Source organism: Mus musculus, chromosome 10, assembly GCF_000001635.26.
Source record: "Mus musculus strain C57BL/6J chromosome 10, GRCm38.p6 C57BL/6J".
NCBI lineage: Eukaryota > Metazoa > Chordata > Mammalia > Rodentia > Muridae > Mus > Mus musculus.
Genome location: NC_000076.6, coordinates 83,549,314 through 83,570,579, shown reverse-complemented (window position 1 = coordinate 83,570,579; position 21,266 = coordinate 83,549,314). Strand labels below are relative to the sequence as shown.

General features: G+C 40.8%; 1 protein-coding gene across 7 annotated transcripts in view; it reads right to left on the bottom strand.

The window, feature by feature from the left end:
* The window catches only part of Washc4 (WASH complex subunit 4), a 52,854-nt gene that overhangs the window by 25,894 nt on the left and 5,694 nt on the right, over nt 1–21,266 (bottom strand). For 3 of the 7 annotated variants that reach the window (NM_001033375.2, XM_006513737.4, XM_006513738.4), the window contains 13 exons: nt 21,065–21,118; nt 20,916–20,981; nt 20,271–20,316; nt 19,632–19,699; nt 15,764–15,846; nt 14,965–15,007; nt 14,464–14,567; nt 13,657–13,777; nt 11,859–11,982; nt 11,635–11,762; nt 10,054–10,214; nt 6,043–6,169; nt 487–612 (listed from right to left, as the gene is read on the bottom strand). In NM_001033375.2, the coding sequence (NP_001028547.2) occupies nt 487–612; nt 6,043–6,169; nt 10,054–10,214; nt 11,635–11,762; nt 11,859–11,982; nt 13,657–13,777; nt 14,464–14,567; nt 14,965–15,007; nt 15,764–15,846; nt 19,632–19,699; nt 20,271–20,316; nt 20,916–20,981; nt 21,065–21,118 (1,251 nt within the window). The other 4 variants (XM_030245113.1, XM_017313963.2, XM_030245114.1 and 1 more) reach the window with 4 other exon arrangements.

Genomic DNA, 21,266 nt, shown 5'->3' with positions numbered 1-21,266 from the left:
TGATGCCCTCTTCTGGAGTGTCTGAAGACAGCTACAGTGTACTTACATAGAATAAATAAATTTTTTTAAAAAGTAAAATAAAAAGATAAGACATCTACTAAAAGATTATTTTCTATAAACATTCCAAATTCCAAATATATCAAAAATTTTTTACACAATCAATAGAACCATCCCCAGCAAAGCACAAATAGGTTTTCTCAAACAGCGAATGCACTGATTACCCCAGGGAGCCAAGCTAATCTGAGCACGTTACGTGAGCCTGGCGAGCCAGGCTGAGCTGAGACTGTCAGCACGCACCCTTGTATAAAGTAGTGCCTGTATTAGTCAAGCACGATAGCTCTTCAGAGGTTCTTTTCAATTTTAAGTTCACTTTCTCCCAAGTTTGTATTCTGATGCAACCAGAAAGCAAAACCCGCCAAGAGCATTCTACTGTAGCTGAGGTCATGTCCCCAGTCCTGGTGGCAAAGGAAAACAGCACTGACTTACCTTGAGAAGTTCAATGAGCCTGCATAATGCCTTCACTGAAGTTTTGGTCATAGGCTTCTGCATGGACATGTAGAGATTCATTGTGGTCTTAATAATGGTACTAATACTATATGCATATAAGAAACCCTACAAAAGAAAATAAGCATTGGAATTACAGATTTCATTCAGACTTTGCTCTCCATGTATGTTGTCCATAAGCATGCCAATAGCCAGTATTTCTAAGTCTATTATTTATTACTTCTATGTGTATGGGCATTGTACCTACATGGATGTCTGTGCAATGCATGAATGCAGTGCCTGAGGCCAGAAGCAGGTGTTGGATCTTTTAGAACCAGCGTAATAGGCAGTTATGTGCTGCTGGATTAAACACGGGTCCTCTGGAAGAGTACCCAGCGCTCTTAACATCTGAGTCATCTCTCCAAACACTCAATGTCCCTTTTCAAGCCAATTCTTAAAGAGACAGAAATACTATTCCTGACAACACTGTGAGTTTCAAATCAGCCCTTAATAATTTCCTGAACTATCAAATACCAGACATTTACATATTTACTGGCTTTTAAAAAGCTATTCACTTAAAGAAAATGAAAACCCCTTCAGTAAAATGGTGTGTAAATGCCAGGGAAATACCTGATAATTCATCCGCATCCTAACTGCTGAGGAGACAAGATCCCATCTGCGATGCTCAGAGCAGGGAATCACAGACTAAGGAAACTGACAGGTGGGCAAAGCTGCTTCCCTGAACACTGCAGACATGCAAAGGAGCTTCTGAACCTCGAGCTAACAGCACCCTTCCTCTCTGCCTGGACAGCAGCGCTCAGCCTGTGCGTCAGACACTTACATTGTGCTTCCAAAAAGCAGCACAACCAGGCTACGTACTAACAGAACAATTTCACAGCTGGGGTCACCACAATAGGAGGGTACCCAGCTCAGCAGGTGAAGAACCGCTGGCCCAGCCCAATTCCACAGGCCACCTACTATCTGCCTCTTGTCACTTTCCTCTCATCTAACCCAAGAACTAGAACGCATTCTCTCCTCCTCTTCTGTTAGGAAGGAGCACAGAAGTCTTTTGCTACTTAAAAGTATTTTTTAACTCCTCTAAACTCCAATTCCTCTAAACTCCAGGGAGACTAAATAGTAAGTAAGATAATGAATGGGATTATACATTTAAGAGTGTGTGTGTGTGTCCAGGTGTCCATAGAGGCCACTGGCTCTGCTGGAGCTGGAGTTACTGATGGTTGTGAGGGGTAGAAATCTGAACACAGGCCCTCTGAAAAAGTACCAAGCTCTTTTAACTGTTGGGCCATTTTTCCAGCCCCTCACATGTTTTCATTTAAACCTCCAAAGGATTTGAAACGACAAACACATTCATATACATTTTTCTTTAGTTTCTTTTTAAAGTAAAACAAATTTTGGGGGGCTGGAGAGATGGTTCAGCAGTTAAGAGCACCGACTGCTCTTCCAGAGGTCTTGGGTTCAATTCCTGGCAACCACATGGTGGCTCACAAACATCTGTAATGGGATCTGATGCCTTTTTCTGGTGTGTCTGAAGAGAGTGACAGTATACTCATATAAATAAAATAAATATATCTTTAAAAAAATTTTTTTCATACAGTATTTGGATGTTTTCCCCTTCCCTAGTTCTCTGCAGATCCTCTCTGCCTTCCTACCTACTCAAATAAATACAAAACAACAAACAAAAGCCCACAAAAACCATATAAAACAAAAACGGGAGGGTATGGAGGGGGGCAGAAGTACATATACATATAAAAACATGTAATTTGTTTTATGTTGGCCAACAGCTCCTGGACATGGGCCCTGAATGTGGTTGATTTTTTTCCTTTTGCCAGCAGGTATCAATAGCAAATATTTTCTTGGTTAGGGGTGGGATCCTGTATCCACTTTCCCATCTCACTACTGAAACTCCCTCTGGCTAGAAATTGTAATGGTCTTTTGTGTGATGCCACAGTCTCCGAGCTAACTCTCCTATTCTAGACTTCTCTTTATCAATACATAACACTATATTCTATTTTCCCTTCCTGGGGAGACCCTCCTCTTCCCCCTGGTACCTGACCTCTTAGTTATTCAGATGCAAACACATACTCATCTTCTGAGGGTCTGGGTTACCTCACTCAAAATGTTCTTTTCTAGCTCCATCTACAAATTTCATCATTTTATGTTTCTTAACAGCTGAGCGATATTCCACTGTATAAGTGTCCCCATCTTCATTATCCATTCTTCTGCTGAGGAACGTCTATGCTGTGTCCACTTCCTGGCTATTATGAATAGAGGGGCAGTGACCATGGATGAGCAGGAATCTCTGCAGTAAGATATAGAGTCCTTATTCCCAAGAGCAGATAGCTGGATCTTGAGGTTGACTGATTCCTGACTTCCTGAGGAACCACACTGATTGGCTGTACATGTTTGCACTCCTACCAATGAATGAATGCTCTCCTTTCCCTCATCCTCAACAGCCATCTTCTGTTTTATATCTTGGCCATTCTGAATGGGATTAGATGAAATCCCAAAGTAGTTGTAATTTCTATTTCCCCGATGGCGAAGGATGTAGTACTGCTTTGTTCTCAGCTATCTGTGCCTCATCTTTCTTTGCTTAGCTCTGTACTCCATTTAACTGGGTTATTTTCTGGATGGTCAGTATTTTTAGTCTTTATGTATTTTAGATATTAACCTTCTATCAGACTGGCAATCGGTAAAGATGTTTTCCAGTTCTTTAGCTGTCACTCTGCCCCAGTGATAGAGTCCTTTGAGTCCCTGAGCTTCCCAGCTAATGGACTTCCATTTATTCATCACTGGTCTTTGGGCCAATGCTACCAGTGTCCTGTCCAGAAAATCCTTCTTGTGCCAATGAGTTTAAATCTATTCTTACTTTCACTTCTCAGATTTGGGAAACTGCTCTTATGCTGAGGCCCCTGACTCCTCTGTAGTTGAGTTTTGTACAGTATGGGTCTATTGTACAGTACAGAATGGGTCTACTGAATTTTTCTACATGTATCCATCGCTTGACCAGCACCAACACTTGCTGAAGATACCGTCTTTTCTCCAGTGTCTACTTTTGACTTTTTGTTCAAACGAGGTGTCCACAAGTAGGTGTGTGTGTGTGTGATATCTGGGTCTTCAATTTGATTCCACTGATAACGTGTCTGTTTGTAGGCCACAACCATGCCACTTTTATTATTACGGCTCTGTATTACAACTTGGTATCTGGGATGATCATATGTCTGGCAGTTCTTTTATTATTCAGGATTATTTTAACCATCCTAAGCTTTTGTGTTTCCATATGCAGTTGAAGATTGTTTTGTTCAATTTCTACTTAGAACTGTGTTGGTATTTTGATGGGAATTGTATTGAATCTAAAGATTGCCTTTTGTAAAACGGGCATTTTCATACTATTAATCCAAAAGAATAGGTGGTCTTTCCATCTTCTGGTGTCTTCAATTTCTTTTCTTCACTCTCAACATTTTTATTGTATAAGTCTTTCACTTGTTTGGTTAGAGTTATCCCAAGATACACATATTTTTTTAAGCTATTATAAAAGACACTGTTTCCTGACTTCCACTATGTCTGTCATTTGTATATAAGAAGACGGCTGACTTCTGTGGGCTAAGTTTATATCCTACTACTTTACAGGTTAAATATGTCTTATCATTCTCTGAATGTCCTCAGTGTCTGTTGTAATCCTCCCCTCTATGTGTAATTTTATTAATTTAGATCTTCTCTTCTGTCCTTTGATTAATTTGGCTAAGTGCCTGCTAGTCTGCTTCCTAAGCACATGTAAGAAAGCACTAATCCAGGATTGACTATTTCTGACTAGCAAAGTGGCAGAGCCAGTTTCCCTGAACCTTACTAGCTCTGTGTTGAAGAGATGTGCTCAATTTAGAGAACAAAGGAATATAACAGAGGACAGTGTCCTGAGAGAGTGGCACAAGACTGAGGCTTGTGACATACTCTAGTTTTACCTTGTCAGCTAGAGGATTATCACATTAGACTGCACTTTTATGTACCACTGGGAAAGCTAAAAGCAGAATAAGAAATGGTAAGCATCCAAGGCAGGCAAGACAGAGAAGCCTTGGGCTAGTGAGATGGCTCAGCGCCGAAGATCCTGAGTTCAAATCCCAGCAACCACATGGTGCCTCACAACCATCTGTAATGTGATTTGGTGCCCTCTTCTGGAATGCCTGAAAACAGCTACAGTGTACTTACATATAATAATAAATAAAAATAAATCTAAAAAAAGAGAGAGCAGCTTTTGGTGGGAGTCTTCAAGTATGTTAACTGCTCACGCCACAAACAACCTGTTTGTCTTTACTGTTACGGACAGAATACATAACACAGATGACTTTCCTAGTAAGAACCATTAGAAGAGCTTGGTAACACTCGCGGAAAGCATCAAAGAGCTCCCAGGAAAATGAGGAAGTGAGTGGTCAAGCTCTGGGGGGAACCTAGAGCAGTGAGGCTGACACTGAAGCTGCTTCTCAGAGGCTCTGTCAGAAACAGAGAACAAGGGCAGAAACCAGCTCATGGCCCGATAAGAAGACAAAGATGGTGGCTAAGGAAATGGCTCAGTGGGCAACACACTCAAGGGTGCCCAAGTTCAGGTCACTAGACCCATTTAAAAAGCTGGGCACAGGGGTGCCTGTCTATAAACCTAGCTTAGAGGAACAGACATCTCCCAAAGGAATTGCTACTCGGCTGCTCCAGCTCAAACAGTGAGCTCCAGGTTCAGTGAGAGACTACCTCAAAAGTGAGGTGAAGAACAATTGAGGAAGACATCTAATACTAAGCTCTGTCCTCCACATACATCCACAGAATCAAGCGCATCCACACACGTACACTCACTCTCTCACTCACAAACCAAACAAAACCAGACTGAGGGAAAATATACACTGTTTACAGAAGACACACATTCCATGTAAGAAGCTACAAAGGCTGCATGGAAGGCTCAGTAAAGACACATCATGTAGACATTAGCCAAAAGAAACACTGTGCAACGGCGTTAGTATCCGACACAAATGATCTCCAACAGAAAGCATCAGTAGAGAGCAACATGTATTGCTACTTCCTGGGACATGTTGATCTCTAGTGATGCTTTTTGTTGGAGATCATTTGTGTCTGATATTAATACAGTTGCACACAGACTAAATACATGTAATCTTTTAAATTAAAGGTAAAAGAAATCCTCATGTATCTGGAAATAAAAAGATAATCTTTCAAGAACACCCAAAGGAGCGCTGGCAAGCAGGTAAGGGCACTTGCGGCTAAGCTTGACGGCCCGAGTGTGCTCTTCAGGACCTCGCCTTTCATAAACATAAATGTACTTACCCAGGGAGCTAGAGGCACTGACTCCCCTAAAGCCAGGCAATCAAACATGGGATCTTTGCAGGAGCAAGTGCTCCCACCGCGAGCTATCTCTGTAGCTCCTCATTCTGTTTAAATATAAACATAACCCTCCTTTCCAGAGTTGTGGCCGAGTGTAACTCCTGTAAATTCAAGTCACAAATTTGAAATTATACCCAAAACATTCTAAGAACACACAACTACCTGTATGAAAACATTGCATCTGTTGGTGAGGTCTTCAGCAAATGTATCCATCCTCTGCTCTTTAGATAACATAGACTCCATCTTCATCATCCATGAGCTCACAAAGACGTAGTAAGACTGCACATCTCTAGCAAAGGAACACAAAAATATATGTCCACGTCTCATATGACAAGAGTAAAATACCCCTTCCAGCAGTAATTGTATGCTCAAGCCTTCAAAAGGAATCCTATATGCACACATAAGTTACTGAACTTATAACTATGCAGTGAGTACCTATGCAAGACAGACATTAATTCTAGCTGAGAGCACAGCAGATGAAAACTCCTGGCACCACAAAGCTTGGATTCTAGGAAGGACAGTTATAGGCTAAAGCAATAACCAAAGTCAAAACCATTTTTAAGTGTCTGGTGATACATCCTGGGGGACGCGGGGGCAGACAGGGACACAGACCAGGGCCTGAGGTAATTCTATAATTTTAAGTAACATGATCATAGTGTGGATGATTCTGAGCCATGATCTAGCCAGATTAATAAGATGTGCAAAACAAGTACAAAAGCCCTAAGGCTTTGGGAACTATACCCAGCTTGTTCAGTAATAACAAAAACCCAGGATGGCTAGAGTGCAAAGAGAAAGAGGGACAGAAGAGCAGATCAGACATAGAGGGAGGGTGGGAGGGGGAGGGACTAGGCTAAGGTCTTGTCTAAGAGAAGCCACTGGAGAGGAATGGTTCTAAGGATCACTATCACTTTGCCTAATGTGTTAAAAATAAGCCATCGTAAAGAAAACATCTATAAAGCAACTATAATGATGCAGGAGGAAGAAGACAACATCTTCAGTGAGAGTAAAAACAATGGGAACAGAGGCTAGCAAGATGCTCAGCAGTTAAGAGCACTTTCTACTCTTGCCAAGAACCCGAGTTTAGTTCTCAGCACCCACATGGCAGCTCACAACTCAAGTTACAACTCCAGCTCCAGGGGATCGGCCTCTGTGGGCACCTACACATACATGGCATACAGAGCCAGGCACATATAGGTTTTGGTTTTAATGGAAAAAAAATAGTAAAAGAAGCCAGAATCTAAATTTAAAAGCTAATTTGAATGTTTATGCTATACCAATAACTGTGCTAAACTTGACACAAATTAGTTCATTCAAACCCCATATTAACCTTATGCAGTAGTTAGAAAACTCAGGCCCTCAGGAGGACTTTAAACAAGTATAAATATACTCACCTCATGCCTGTCACTGGGGTGGGGGGTGAAACATCCTTATTACTGTTATCTGCATGGGTTAAACTGAGCCCCTACCCAGATAAAGCAGGACCTATCACATACCCATGTTACACATGCCTCACTCCCCTGCCTCAGTCACACAGTATAAGTCACACATTAACTAAATCTGCTTCCTTATAACTCAATACCTCTTTTTCCCTTAGAAACCTTTAGGTGGACATCCTGCTTTGTCCAACAGGACTGAAGCATCTTACACTTCAGGGCCCTGCAGTGCTGGCTGTGAGTTAATTCTCTTGCCTGAAGAACCTTTCAATTCAGTGAGCCTCCCTCTCTTTGCTCCCCTCTATCCCACTCAGTGAATCTCTCTCCTTTCCCTCCCCAAAACTTAACTGTAGGGACTATGTTCTTCATTTTAGAGAAGATGAAACTGCCACACAAAGTAACATGTCCTGCCCACATCAGGAGCCAGGATTGAAACCCAAATCCATGGCAGATACTCAACCCACGGCACATGATGACACTGTCAGGATAAGCCCCAGAAGCAAACAAAGACAGCAAGAGAGGACAGGCCGGAGGGAGGAGGGGACGAGGGGGGAGGGATAGGGCAGGAGGAGGGAGGAGGGGGCGAGGGGGGAGGGATAGGGCAGGAGGAGGGAGGAGGGGGCGAGGGGGGAGGGACAGGGCAGGAGGAGGGAGGAGGTAAAGAAATGGAGAGGAGAGGACTCACTGCACTGTTTATGGCAGGCAGGTCACATGTAATCCCTAGCACTCAGGAAACTGGGGCAGGAAAAAACAATTCTGAGCATAGAAACACAAAAAACATGCTCAACCAGCCTTGGGTCAGACAATGTGGATGAAGCAGAGCTTTCTGTCAGTCCTGCTGCTACTCTTACAGCCAGATGGCGGATCATCACTGCCTTTCAAGGATAAAAAACTGAAACTGCTCCAGGTCCCAGCTCATCTTGTTGTTGGATGGGACGGACGGGAGGGATTCAGTTATCCATTTGTTAGCTCCATTTTAAAGTATAAATTTGGGAAATACTAAGGGAAAAATAATCCCCTGCACTGGTAAAAAGCAGTGTCAGTATCTACATAGGGACTTGATGGTCTCTGGAAAGCTCAAACCTCCTACCCCACAGGCAGGTCTTGCCCGCATCACCCAGGAATGGTAAAATGCAGCTGTGCACCAACTCTGTCCGAGGGGTCAGGGGCACTGACAGCAGGGAGCAGAGGACAGCCCCCAGCTCCCTTTCCACTTCTAGCAACAGAACTGCCTGCAGACAGCTGTCACCTCACACCCTCCTGTCAAGTGGTAGGATCACCTGCCCCTACATTTTACAACAGCAGAGTGAATACTAGGTTTCTCTGGCACAACTGCAAGGAAACTGGAAGGAAAAAACAACAAACCCAGCACCACCATCCTTTCAGATCATGGAGCTCTATCCTGACTTTACAGAAATGTGTTAAACTCACAAAGCCTAGACATAGCCGGGATAGCAGCACCCTCCTTTAATCCCAGCACTAGGAGACAGGCATGGTGGATCTCTGAGTTCAAGGCCAGCCTAGTCCACACAGTGAATTTCAGGATCGCCAGGGCTATGCAGAGAGACTCTGTCTCTTAAAAATCAACAAACAAGTAATTAAGTAAATAAATAAAAATGCTTTGGGGTAAAACTCTGTCAGATAAGGGGTCTTGGAAAAGAAAACATTCAATCTCCACTTACTAGATTTTCCTCCCAACAGCCTCCTGGGCACATACACAGCTGTGCACACTTGGTCCACACAGCTACATGGCAGACGCTGGAGTACCAGCTCACCAAGCTCACTTCTTCATGCCTTCCTCTCCTCAGCTGACGTCATGGCAAACAGCTGAGAGAAGCACATGACACTTTAAACTTAAGAGTGGACGGCCTGGCTGAGGTTTAATCTCAGTATTCCAGTCTCCTCAGGAAATGGCAATCCCAGGAGCAGGAGCGTCGGCTGACAGGCTGTCCTACTTACTGTGTCTTATAGATGAGACCAGTGAGGTATCTGGAGATTCCTGTGACCTAAAAGGGAACTTAGTTATGTTCATTTCTTCCCCATGAAGATGGGGCGGGGGCCATGACTCAATGCTACAATCTTTTGTCCAAAGCCTGCTCCATTTCCAAAGGTCCACACTGCTGGCAACTATGTTGTCCTTACCTGTCACTGTCCCTTCAAAGTCTAGTAAAGGCCTTCTAGGTAGAGCCGCAGAGGTCAAATCTGCTCCCTTCTGAATCTGAACGCCACACACATTCAGAGACACCACCACATTTCCCTCAGATGTCTCTAATGGCTTGCTTCCCAGTCCTCTAATATCACCATCCAGCTCTTCTCAGGACGTTACAGTTTGGGTTCTCTCTAGCAACACACACACACAACAATCAGATGACACACACACTACACACACCAAACACACATACACACACAAAATAGTTTTGAGTTTTAAGAAAGAAAGCAAAGTTCTTGAAAAATCAATCTGGGGACTGGAGAGATGCTTAGAACTAGAATTTGCCATGCATGCAGACCTAAGGCCCAGGATCTGGATCCGAGCAGCACACGGTGGGAAAGAGCCAGCTCCTGCAAGCTGTCTTCTTTCACACGCACACCCAGATACACTAAGTCAGTTAGTACAGAAATGTGAAAGACAATCAATACAGAAACTGTAAATATTGTCTGTTATTACGTAGTATCTTGTGATTCAAGTACTTTCTGTATCAAATATCTAAACACTTTTTTACAGTTGTTTTATAAAACTTACTTGTTAAGTGACTGAGCTTTCTGCTGTAGGAAGGTATCCCTGTGTATTTTAATGGCTTGAAGACTTTTTCTGTCTAGAAGTTTGGCAGCTGCTGGCATTTTATGAATCAGAAAATTATCAGGAAACCAAATAATATTAGCAGTTAAAGTGATGGCTGGCACCTGAAGGGAAGGAAAAGAAAGCAGACCCAATGATGCTGTGCTGAAGAGTGCTACAGCACACAGGGAAGGCAGCTCAGAAAACACAGTTACCAAAGTCTCAATGTGTTACAGTGTGTCTTCCCCTCACACTTATTGTAGAAAGAACAAAAGCATTCCCAATGGGTGGTGAGCACAGCAACTTTATTCTGCCTAAATATTAACACACACACACACACAGACATACACACAACAGATTTCACAATAATTAATAATATATAAAAAGCATGATGAAATTCAACCTTTCATAACATTACTGCCAGGGCATATTAATAAAATACTAGAAAAAAAATAACCTTAAACATAGCCAAGGCCTTATTGCTGTTATTATTTGATAGTACTAGACACAAACTAAGTTTCAATTCTGAAACTGGGTGTCCTATCATGGAAATAGCGAAGATGAAAATAACAATTTAATGAGGGCAAAGGGGACAGCCAAAGGAAGGAGGAGGCAAGGCCATGGTAACAGTACTGACAGGATGTTAACATGTCAGGGCATGGGTGCACTCCTGCAATGCCAGCACTCAGGAAGTTGTGGCAGAAGGATGGCTGAGACTGAGGCCAGACTGCACTGCACAGCAAGACCCTGTCTCAGAAAGAAAGCAAAGTTAATGTGCACACACACACTAAGTACACTCACCATATATATATGTGTGTGTGTATGTATGTATATATACATATATATATATATACATATATATGTATATATATGTATATATATATATATATATATATATATATATATATATGTGTGTGTGTGTGTGTGTATGTGTGTATGTATATGTGTGTGTATGTATGTATGTATGTGTATATATCTATATATATCTTGATATGAAACAGTTATTTTCGTTTATTGTATTTGCTCATTTCAAGGGTGTTTGTACTTTAAAACAATGCTACCACTGCTTTTATTTTTGCATGTGAATGTGTATTGTGTGCATGTATGCCTTCTCATGTGTGCGGGTACACACGTGTGCACACGTGTGCACTGAAACCTATGGTTGATATTAGGCGTCTTCCTCCATTTTCCTCCACTGTATTCATCCAGAGGCCTCTGACCCATGATAGGTAGTATCAGAAGTTAGAAGATATACCAGCACTGCTGGAAGTAAAGGCGGGCTGCCATGCTCGCACGGCATTACCTAAGTCCTGGAGGGAGGCTGGTTCCCAGTCCTCACGACAGACGGACGACAAGCACTAATCCTCCATGACCCACACACCTCCCCAGCTCTATTTTCTTTCTGACACAGTTACACTTCATAAAAAGTAAATTATTCTTTTTTTAACTTATTCTTTTTTAAATAAACTTTTATGTTAGCCCTTTTAAATATCTACCTTTATTAAAATTTACATTGCAAACTGAAAATAAGTTTCAAGTTCTTACCTTCTTACAAATGTCCAATAAAGACTTATAAAACTTTTTATCAACAGTCCGAAAAATCTGAAAGTGCAGTACAAAGAGCCCACAAATTCCAACATACTTGTCTCTCTGGTCAATTTCAGAAGGCTCACCTGATAAAGGAACACCACAGAAATACAACAGATAATAGATGACTTCTTAAGGAAATGTAAACTTGATAAATTAGTCAAAGAAGAAATTTATATTACCAAGCTTGGCTTCCACATTTGCAAAAATTGAGCGAATGCTATGTGCAAACTCTTCTGCAAACGTGCTATTTTTCGACACAGATATTCCTCCATTGAGAGAATCAAACTGCTGTTCGATACAGGCCTACACAGGAAACATTTGAACAGAAACTCAGACTCTCAGTAACAAGCTATCAACACCTTGGTGAGGTGAAACACTTCTGTAGTGGTTTTTACTATCAAATGTAGCTCTCGTGTCCTTTGATGGGATATGTGCATGTACTTATATGAGTGCCAGTTATAAGGCACTCACACCCCAAATGAAGAGACAGAATAAAGCTCAGAGATGAATGGAAGGAACCACGGCTGACACACTGGAAAGGAGGGTTTTGACTTTTTTGTTTTGTTTTGTTTTGTTTTTTGAGAAAGGGTCCATGTAGCCCATTATATAGACCAGGATGACTTCAAACTCAGAGATCTGCCTCCCAAATGCTGGGACTAACATTGTGTGCCACCTCTCCCAGCTGAAATCATTTTTAAAATTTTACGTGTTTGAGTGTTTTGCCGACATGTATGTCTCTGCACCATAGGCATGCACTGCCTACAGAGGCCAGAGAGGGTGCCAGATACCTTGAACCTGGAGTTGCTGATAGTTGTGAACCACCATGTAGGTACTAGGAATCAAACCCAGGTCCTCTTCAAGCCAGCACTCCTAACTGCTGAGTCATCTCTCCACATGCAACATCTTGTTCAGAGTGCCACCCTTTGGAGGTAGGTGTGTGTGTGTGCGTGCACAGGATCTCACTCTGTAGCCCAGACCATCCTCATATTTATGATAATCCTGTTAGACTTTTCCAATGCTAGGAGATAACAGGCACAGTCACTGCCCAGCTCCTCACATACTGCATGTGTAGAAATGTCCCAGGAAAAAAAAGAGCTAAAATAACTACATTTTGCATCTAAGGGATTACTAATTTTTATATCTAAGAGAGAAACTGATTTTAAAAAGAAAGAGCTGGAGCCAATCTGTCAAAACTGTGATAATATAAAAACAAAAGTCACACGAAGCAGACAGAGTAGACGGAATGGGATTTCTGGCAGCACTGTGAGGGTCTATCCATAGAATGAGGAGTAGTATGTTTTTACCTGGTTCCAGTACATTTTCATTTAGAAGGCACCCTATCTGTGTACATCCAAATCACACCCACTGGTGCAGGAAGAACTAACTAAGCTTTTCTATTGTTTGCTTTGGGTTCTGAGTTGTTCCTTTACACGGTTAGGAAGGACCCTGAGCATGCCAAGGAAGCGAGTGCTCTACCACTCAGCTACATCCCCAGCCCTTCAGACTTTTTAAAGGCAATCTTAAAAACCTAAATCTAGAAGCTAATAACAGACAATATTTAATGCAAATGATGCCTAGACTTTGAAACCCTTAGATTTTTGCCTTTGTTTTCTCTTGAGATGGGGTCTCCTATGCATCTCAGGGTGACCTAGAATTCACTTTGTACCAGAAGCTGGCCTTAGTTTTGCACAGCCTCCTGTGTGATGGGATTAGAAGGGCATACATCACCATGCCTGATTCGATTTTATATTTTTGCACAGTTTAATTTTTAAAGCCTTCATTTTAAGTAACTTTTTATTTTATTTATTACTATATATTGAGTTATGCTTTAATATACTAATAGTGGCTTTTTTAAAAAGCCAAAGCACTTTCTAAGGAAAAGAAATTCAAAAGTATTCTACAAAAGTGTCCTACTGTAGTTCTGATCTGCACAACCTCTAAGAACTCATATGCTGACCCTGATACAGCTCTACTTACCTGAAATATCATTCCATCAAGTAACTGCCCTTCCAGCTTCAGCAAGAACTTCTCAAAGGGCTTTAACTTTTCTTCCTGAATCCCAAATTTTGAAGGGTTGTGATGGACAGATTTCAGCAACCTTGTAGAAGATTTAAAGAAAGATCTTACATCTACCTAACAAATTCTTAAAAGTTAAAAATATCCCAGGAAAAAAATGTGTATGTGTTATTCTTACCCGGCTCTTCACACGGAAAATGTAAACAGAGCAACCCTAGTAAAATGTTTATCCTCTCTTTACCCCCTTACGTTCAATTGCCTGTTGCTCTGCATATACCAAACATCTAGTTACTATTTGTATGTAAACTGAATAGAAATGTAAAAGACTGTTCCAGCATTTTTAATAAATGTGTGGCACAAACCTTCACTTGAACAGAGTTCAGTGCAAAGAACAAATTATAACCATACTGCAACAGTTTGAGAACAAAAACCTACTACAAATGTGGCTGACTGCTCATGAAAACACTGGACAGGGCCAGAGAAATACTTGAGTGCTTACAGAGGAAACCTGAGTCTGGTGACTTACAACAGCCTATGACTCTGGTTCCAGGGCATCCAATCCCCTCTTACCCATGTACAGACACACATGAAACAGGGAGACATAAACACATATACATACACATAAAAGTAAATATTGGGCATGATTCTTTTTCAGTATAGAGCTCTAGGTCTTTTAAAGAATCAGAATTAGTATTCTAATTTTTACTACTAAAACTATCACATGAGCCGTACAAAGTAAAACAACTAAAAACATTTTGGTTGGCATACCTTTTGTACATAGTCCAGTGGTCTTTCAGCGTGACATGATTATCAACAATCTCATCCAGGGTAAGTAAAACTGTTAGCAGTTCTCCCAAGTGCTCATACATAGTCTGTCAAAAAACCTTTAATGATTATCATTTAGTCACTAGTTAGAAGTCTCATGTGAACTTTTAAAGAAAAACACATTGGGTTAATTATTAAATTAGTGAAAGGAGGGATCAATTGGTTTATTAAGATTCAGGTCTTACCCTCAAATGTACCACTAGCCTAAATCGAGTATATTTTGCCTAATATTTTCTCCATAATTGTGATGCTAAAGATTTGTTTGTTGACCACAGAAAACCTGCAGTGGAGCACTACTGGGGAAAAGTACAAGTGCCAGATCATAGCAAGTGATGGCTCATCAACTAGACAGACAACAGGGACAGAGACAGGGGTGGCATGCTAGCATTAGTATATGTCCTAATTGGTCAAATACCTAAGAAAAGTAGAAAAATTAACTCTTACCTGAAAATGAACTCCAGTTGTCTCTATAATTTTGGGTCCTATCCTATAATAAAATAACATCCAAGTTTAAATACAGGCTCTTAGAACTGTAGCATGTATTTGTCGTAAACTTGCAGGCACAAGCCAGAGCAGAGCCTGGGCTACCCTTGCTTGCTGTGCCATCATGGGTTAAAAACCTGACAACGGGCAGATGAGTAATCTTGCTTTTTAAACTTAAAGAATGTGCCTTGGCATCAAAGTAGAAGGAAAAACTTAATCAACTATTGGAATTTCTCGATTATCAACTACAATCTCTTACTCTATCAAAACTGGTGCTTGAGAAAAGACCCTTAAGCACATGTCAGACTCGTTCTTCAGTTCTCACTCTTACTGAGAAGCAAGGCATCAAACTTCTAGGGCTATACTACAATAATAAGCCACATTTCGTTCAACTTTATGTCCTATTTACGAAAAGTCACATAACTTTATGAAACAGCAGAGAACCACTAATGTACACAGGGGAAAACAAACACACACGAGTGGTTAATTCTGCATCAGCTCTTTTCTATGGTGAAAGGTCTTTAAAACTCTTTTGCCAATATTCTCATTCAGACAAAATCAGGTTCATAAACTTGGTGAGAACAAAATCTCAATTATCTGTAAGCACACACCTTAAAAAAGGAACACAACCTCCAGCAGTGTCTGAACATCCTAAGCATGTATACTGAGTACACAAATAATAAGTTGTTTCTATTAACTATTTTTCCAGAAAGTCCTTACTGCTATTTTATAAAAGCAGCCTAACCCTACGGCGCATTACTTGTTGCTGATGTACAGGGCAGCCAGCTGGTGGATGACATTCATCACCACTTCGTAGCACCTCGTCACAAAGCAGGACAGTTCCTGAAATGACATGGTGAGTACGCGTTACAAGACTGCTTTGTCAGTGTCGGGATATTTAGACTGGATGCTGTAACACAACCAAAGCTCTAGCTATCCAGCAGCCAGAGCTCAGAATCCCTCAAGCAATCAACACTTCTCTCCCCTCCTGCAGGCCAGGTCATTCCTCCCTCTGCTGCTCCTGCATTTCATGATTTCACCATTTTCTGAGTCTACTGTTTCAGTCACTCATGCAGCTCCTAAATGGCAGGGCCAATCATCCCTTCCCTGTAAGTGAATGAAGATCTGAAGAGTGACAATGACTGCCAGCCTACAAGTGTCACAAGGACAGAAAGCAATCTCCACAAGTCACTCTAAATCACTTCCCTTGTCATCTTTTGTTGTGTTTTTTTTTTTCAAAACAGGGTTTCTTTGTATAGCCATGGCTGTCCTAGAACTCACTCTGTAGACCAGGCTAGCCTCAAACTCAAAGTTCTACCTGCCTCTACCTGCCCTCTTCTGGTAAATCTGAGGACAGCTACAGTGTACTACTAATATACAGACAATAAATAATTCTTTAAAGAAATACATATATATATATAGCTTGGCACATACAAGTGCATATCACTTATCCCAAGAATATTTATCAATTATTATTAACTCAGATCTACCATACCTAGACTTTCTGACAATGTTTTTTAAAGCTCTCAACTTTTAGCCTTATAAAACAAATTTCCATCTAAAATACTTAAAACCTTATTAAACCTTCATCTATTCTAAACTGTAAGCCTTGAACAATAATATTCATTGCTTTTTTATGTGTTGGTCTCCCCCACCAACAAGAGCAGTTTGCAATACACACACACACTCTCTCTTACTTCATGGAATACATTAGATAATGTCTGGACAGTGAACTTTTTACACAGCTATTAGTGAGACCTAAACACAACTTAAAGTCTTTGAACTTTAAAGAGTTTTTTCGTACAGGTTTTTGCTATATAGGCCAGACTAGTCTTGAACTCATGATCCTAACTCATCCTTGTGCTGCAATACAGGCATTTTGAATGTGCTACCTAACAGCCTGTAATTTCAAACAGCTTGTTTTACATTTGTTATTAAACTTTCTGAAGGTTAAATGGTAACAGGAAGATAAAAAACAGAAAGCATGACAAAAAAGCAGAAATCAGTGCAGATACAGAAAGATTCCATGAGACAGAAACAGAAAAAAAAAATCAATTAAAAGATTGTCAGATGATTAAAAAAAAAAAACAGAATCCAGATCCAGCCATTTGCTCCTTTCCTTCAGATACCTGAGGAGCACCACTAGCTCCAGGCGCTGTTTTAAAGACACTGTGTTCTTGGACAATCAACACATAAGGCACTCTTACACACATACTGTGGCACCACACTGCTGTACAGAACATGACTACCTGAGGTCTTAAAGGAATGCAAGGAAAGGGACAACACTGAAAATATGAAAGAGTGGGCAAAGATACATTGAGAAAGCAAGCTGAAACACAGATACAGTAGCCATGTTACTGCCAGACAGAGAACACAGCAAGACAGTGCTAGCCTGTATAAGCTAAACACCCTGGTCTAAATGCTCCAGACCAGAAGTACTGCGGACTGCAGAGTTTTCTCCATTCAAGAGTATCTGCACATAGGTGATAAGATATCTTAGCCAGGGAATAGAAACAAATCTAAGCACAAAACTCATTTATACATATAGTCCATAAGTAATTATTACCTTGGGTTACAGAATTCTCCATTGGTGATGTTTTATTAGTGTTCAAACAATTTTAGGTCTTGTAGCATTCCACACTAGTGATTCTCAATCTATGTATATAATAGCCATTTGTACATAATTATGTATTATATACATAGTATCATAGCTTCATATCATCAAAGCTTTTGCCAATACAAGCAAAATAAGGGTCTCTGTGACATGGTGGGCATGCTAACTTGTCTTACTGCAGTGACCTTCTTACTGTCTAAATGTATTCCACTGTGAGTTACGTATGTAAATATATATCAATACCATTTACTTTTCTGTAAAAGGGGATATCTCACATAGGTAATTTGGTACAGAGAAGCTGAAGGCTAAATGAACCAAACATAAAGGCAAGCCAGAGGAAGCAGACTCCACCCCTACACCGAGGAACAGACAGGAAAAGGTCATGTCTGCTAGACTCTGGGAGCTTGGATCAGTAGCCCCTAGAGGATTACGGCACAATGGCCAAGAGCTCAATTTATTATACATACCGAATACAGTATCACCAACAGAAACACATATTTAATAAAAATTCACACTCACTGACTCTTCAAACCGCATTTCTGCAGCAGCCTTCCTATGGCAGCAGACTTGCTGTCAGGTCCTGACAATGTGACAGGAAAGCAGCAAAGGCTGTCCTTCCCAGTCTTTCCCTGTTTCCATCAGATAATCTACTAGTTCACCCCCACAGAGGCAGCTCACAACAGAGAGCTGGACCGCTTCTTTCAGCACTCTCAACCTAACCCAAACTGCTTTTCAGAGGTAGCTGCATCCGACCAGAGCCATGTCCTCAGAGGTGTGAGTGCTAGCTAGTTACATGCAGATTATCTCCCTAAGCTGCCAGACTTGATCTCACAAACATAACCATTTTTCTTCTGTTCCTAGATGAGGAAATGTGACCTGCTTCTTCCATAAGTCTTCACTATTTTGTTCTTCCAGCTTTCCCATTCCTGTGTGATCAACCGTGTGTGTGTGTGTGTGTGTGTGTGTCTGTGTGTGTGTCTGTGTGTGTGTCTGTGCTTGCGTGCACATGCAGTTTATAATAGCAGCAAAGATAATTCAAAAAAGTCTAGTTTCTTTCTCAAGCATGTGTGTATGTGTGTGCCTATATATGTGTGTGTATGCACCTGTGTGTGCAGGTGCCCATGGAGACCATAGACATTGGATCCCTAGATTCATCTAAGTTCCACGTAGCTATGAGCCCCCAGTAAGGGTGCAAGTAACTGAACTGGGGTCCTCTGCAAAAACAGTACATACTCATAACCAATGAGCCACCTCTACCACACAAAAACAAAATTTTTAAAAATTTTATTTTACTTTTATGTGTATGGGTCTTGTTTGCATATATGCCTGTATACCAAAAGAGTGCCTAGTACCCAAGCCAGAAGAGAGTGCTGGGTGAATCTCTTGGAAATCGAGTTATAGACAGTTGTGAGCCACCATGAGGGTGGTCAGTTCTGGGAATTAAACCCCAGTCCTCTGGGAGAGAAGCAAGTGTTCTTAGTAACTGAGCCATTTCATTTCTCCGTCTCCACAAAAATCATCTTTACATTTAAAAAAGATTATAAACTATCCATAAATGAAATTATACAAGTTACATACAAAGGATAATATATTAAAACAATTTCTGAATTGTTCAGGTCTCCTGATACCTTATTCCCCAAAAATTCCTCATAGATCATTTACGAGTTATGATCTCCTACACTGTAACCTCATGCTAAGTAAATGGTTCACTCTCAGAAGACACAAGACCTCAGAAATTGAGGGTTCCAGAGCCTATAAATTATGTGTAATTTTGATGAAAAAATTTTAAAAGCTCAGCCATGAATAGTGGTACAAACCTTTAATCCCAGAATGTGAAGAAGCTGAGGCCAGGTGAATCTTTTACAAGTTTGAGGCCAGCCTAGTCTACAAAGACAGCCAATGCTATCTAGTAAGACCCTGTCTCAAATAAGTAAACAAATGGTTTGAGAGATAGTAAAAATCAGTTCCCTTAAAGAGATTAAAAGAAACAAACAAACAAACAAAAAGGAGTTACCTGTAAGAATGAAACGAATCTCCCCATTTGAATTTGGCAGTCACCTTCCACCATGCTGGAATCTGTAGCTTTAAAAAGCAGCAATTTTACTTCAGGCTTTTTATTTAAATTCAACAACAAAGACAAAAGATAATATTCTTTCACTCTCACACAGTACTAAATACACTAGACTTTTACACTAAAGAGAAAAATGACATGTCATGAACTAGTTACACCTTCAAACAGCCATTCCTCCCTGCCAAGCGGACCCAAAGCTCTGTCCACACAGGACTTCCTCACTGACCATCCATGGCCCCAGAGAATGTGCTGCTGCCTTGCCATTCCATTCCTCACTTGTTTAACCAAACCAGTAAACAACAAAGAAGCTTTAGCAGCTGGAGATGGCTTGGCAGCTAAGAGCATTTGGCTCTTCCAGAGGACCAAAATTAGGTTCACAGCACCCACAGAGTAGCTCTGTGAACGAACACACACACACACACACACACACACACACACACAAGCATAAATAAACTATTTAAATGTGTTGGCTGTTTCTCTATACACTCTACAGTCATGTGAGTTCTAGAATAGTCTTTTAGCTTTCTGTTCACTAGTTTCTTAAAAGGGAACAACAAACGCAATTCTAAAATTCTGACTTACCTCCTTCACCATAAAACAGAAGACCATTGTAAAACTTAGTTTCTGCCTGTTTAAGGAAATTAAAATAACTTAAAAGGTTGCTTTCAAATTCTTATGCTCTTAATTAAGAATTAATTAATTCTTAATTCTCTAAAAACATGACACTCCATCATTTACAGATAAATTTCTTCAAAATTCAGAAACAACAGCTTTCAAACAAATTCAGCTTCTCTTTACAGTAACAGAGACAAGTGCTGAAGCTGAAAGCTCAGCCTCCCGTTTCAGCCTTCACTTGGTAATGTGACCACCCTCATCACCCACATCTTCCCACATCAGTCAGCAGTTATAGAATATAAAAGGGAGAGAAATGAAGTCTACTAATATCCACCAAAGTTCAGTGGTTCCAAACACATATGGAAAGTTCCACAAAGCAGATCACTGCCCACTCTGGAGGTGTGCACACTATCAGTGACACCTGCTGAAGCCCTAATTTCTTCACCTTTTCCTCACCTGCCTTGTCATCTCAGTGTTACCAATGCACGTAGTGAATGCTGGGGTCACAGGACTATTAGGACTGCTAGCATTACTATCATTCAGTGGTCAGAATTTATTGCACACTACACCTACCCTTACTTTTAGATGATCTTAAAGAATGTAAACCATTACCTCATATTTTAATTTCTTGATCTCGCAACAAAGTGCCGCATAAACAGTGATGACTTTGTTCAGGACCTGGTTTTGTCAGTGAAAACAGAAAGAGTGCATTATAACCAGTAAGAGTAGCTTCTAAGTGACTTTAGGTAAGGGGCACATACCTTGTTTTCAGTCTTTATGAGTTCCAAAAGGGAAGACTGCTCATAGGGCAGAAGCTACAGAAGCAAAGAGAAAGAGCAGTTCTTAACTTGGGGGAAAAAACAAAACAAAACAAAAAAACACTGAAATTCTAAATACATGGGATTAAATTAATTAATTTAACTTGTGTGAGACTATATTCAGCATTACCATCATCTCAACTAT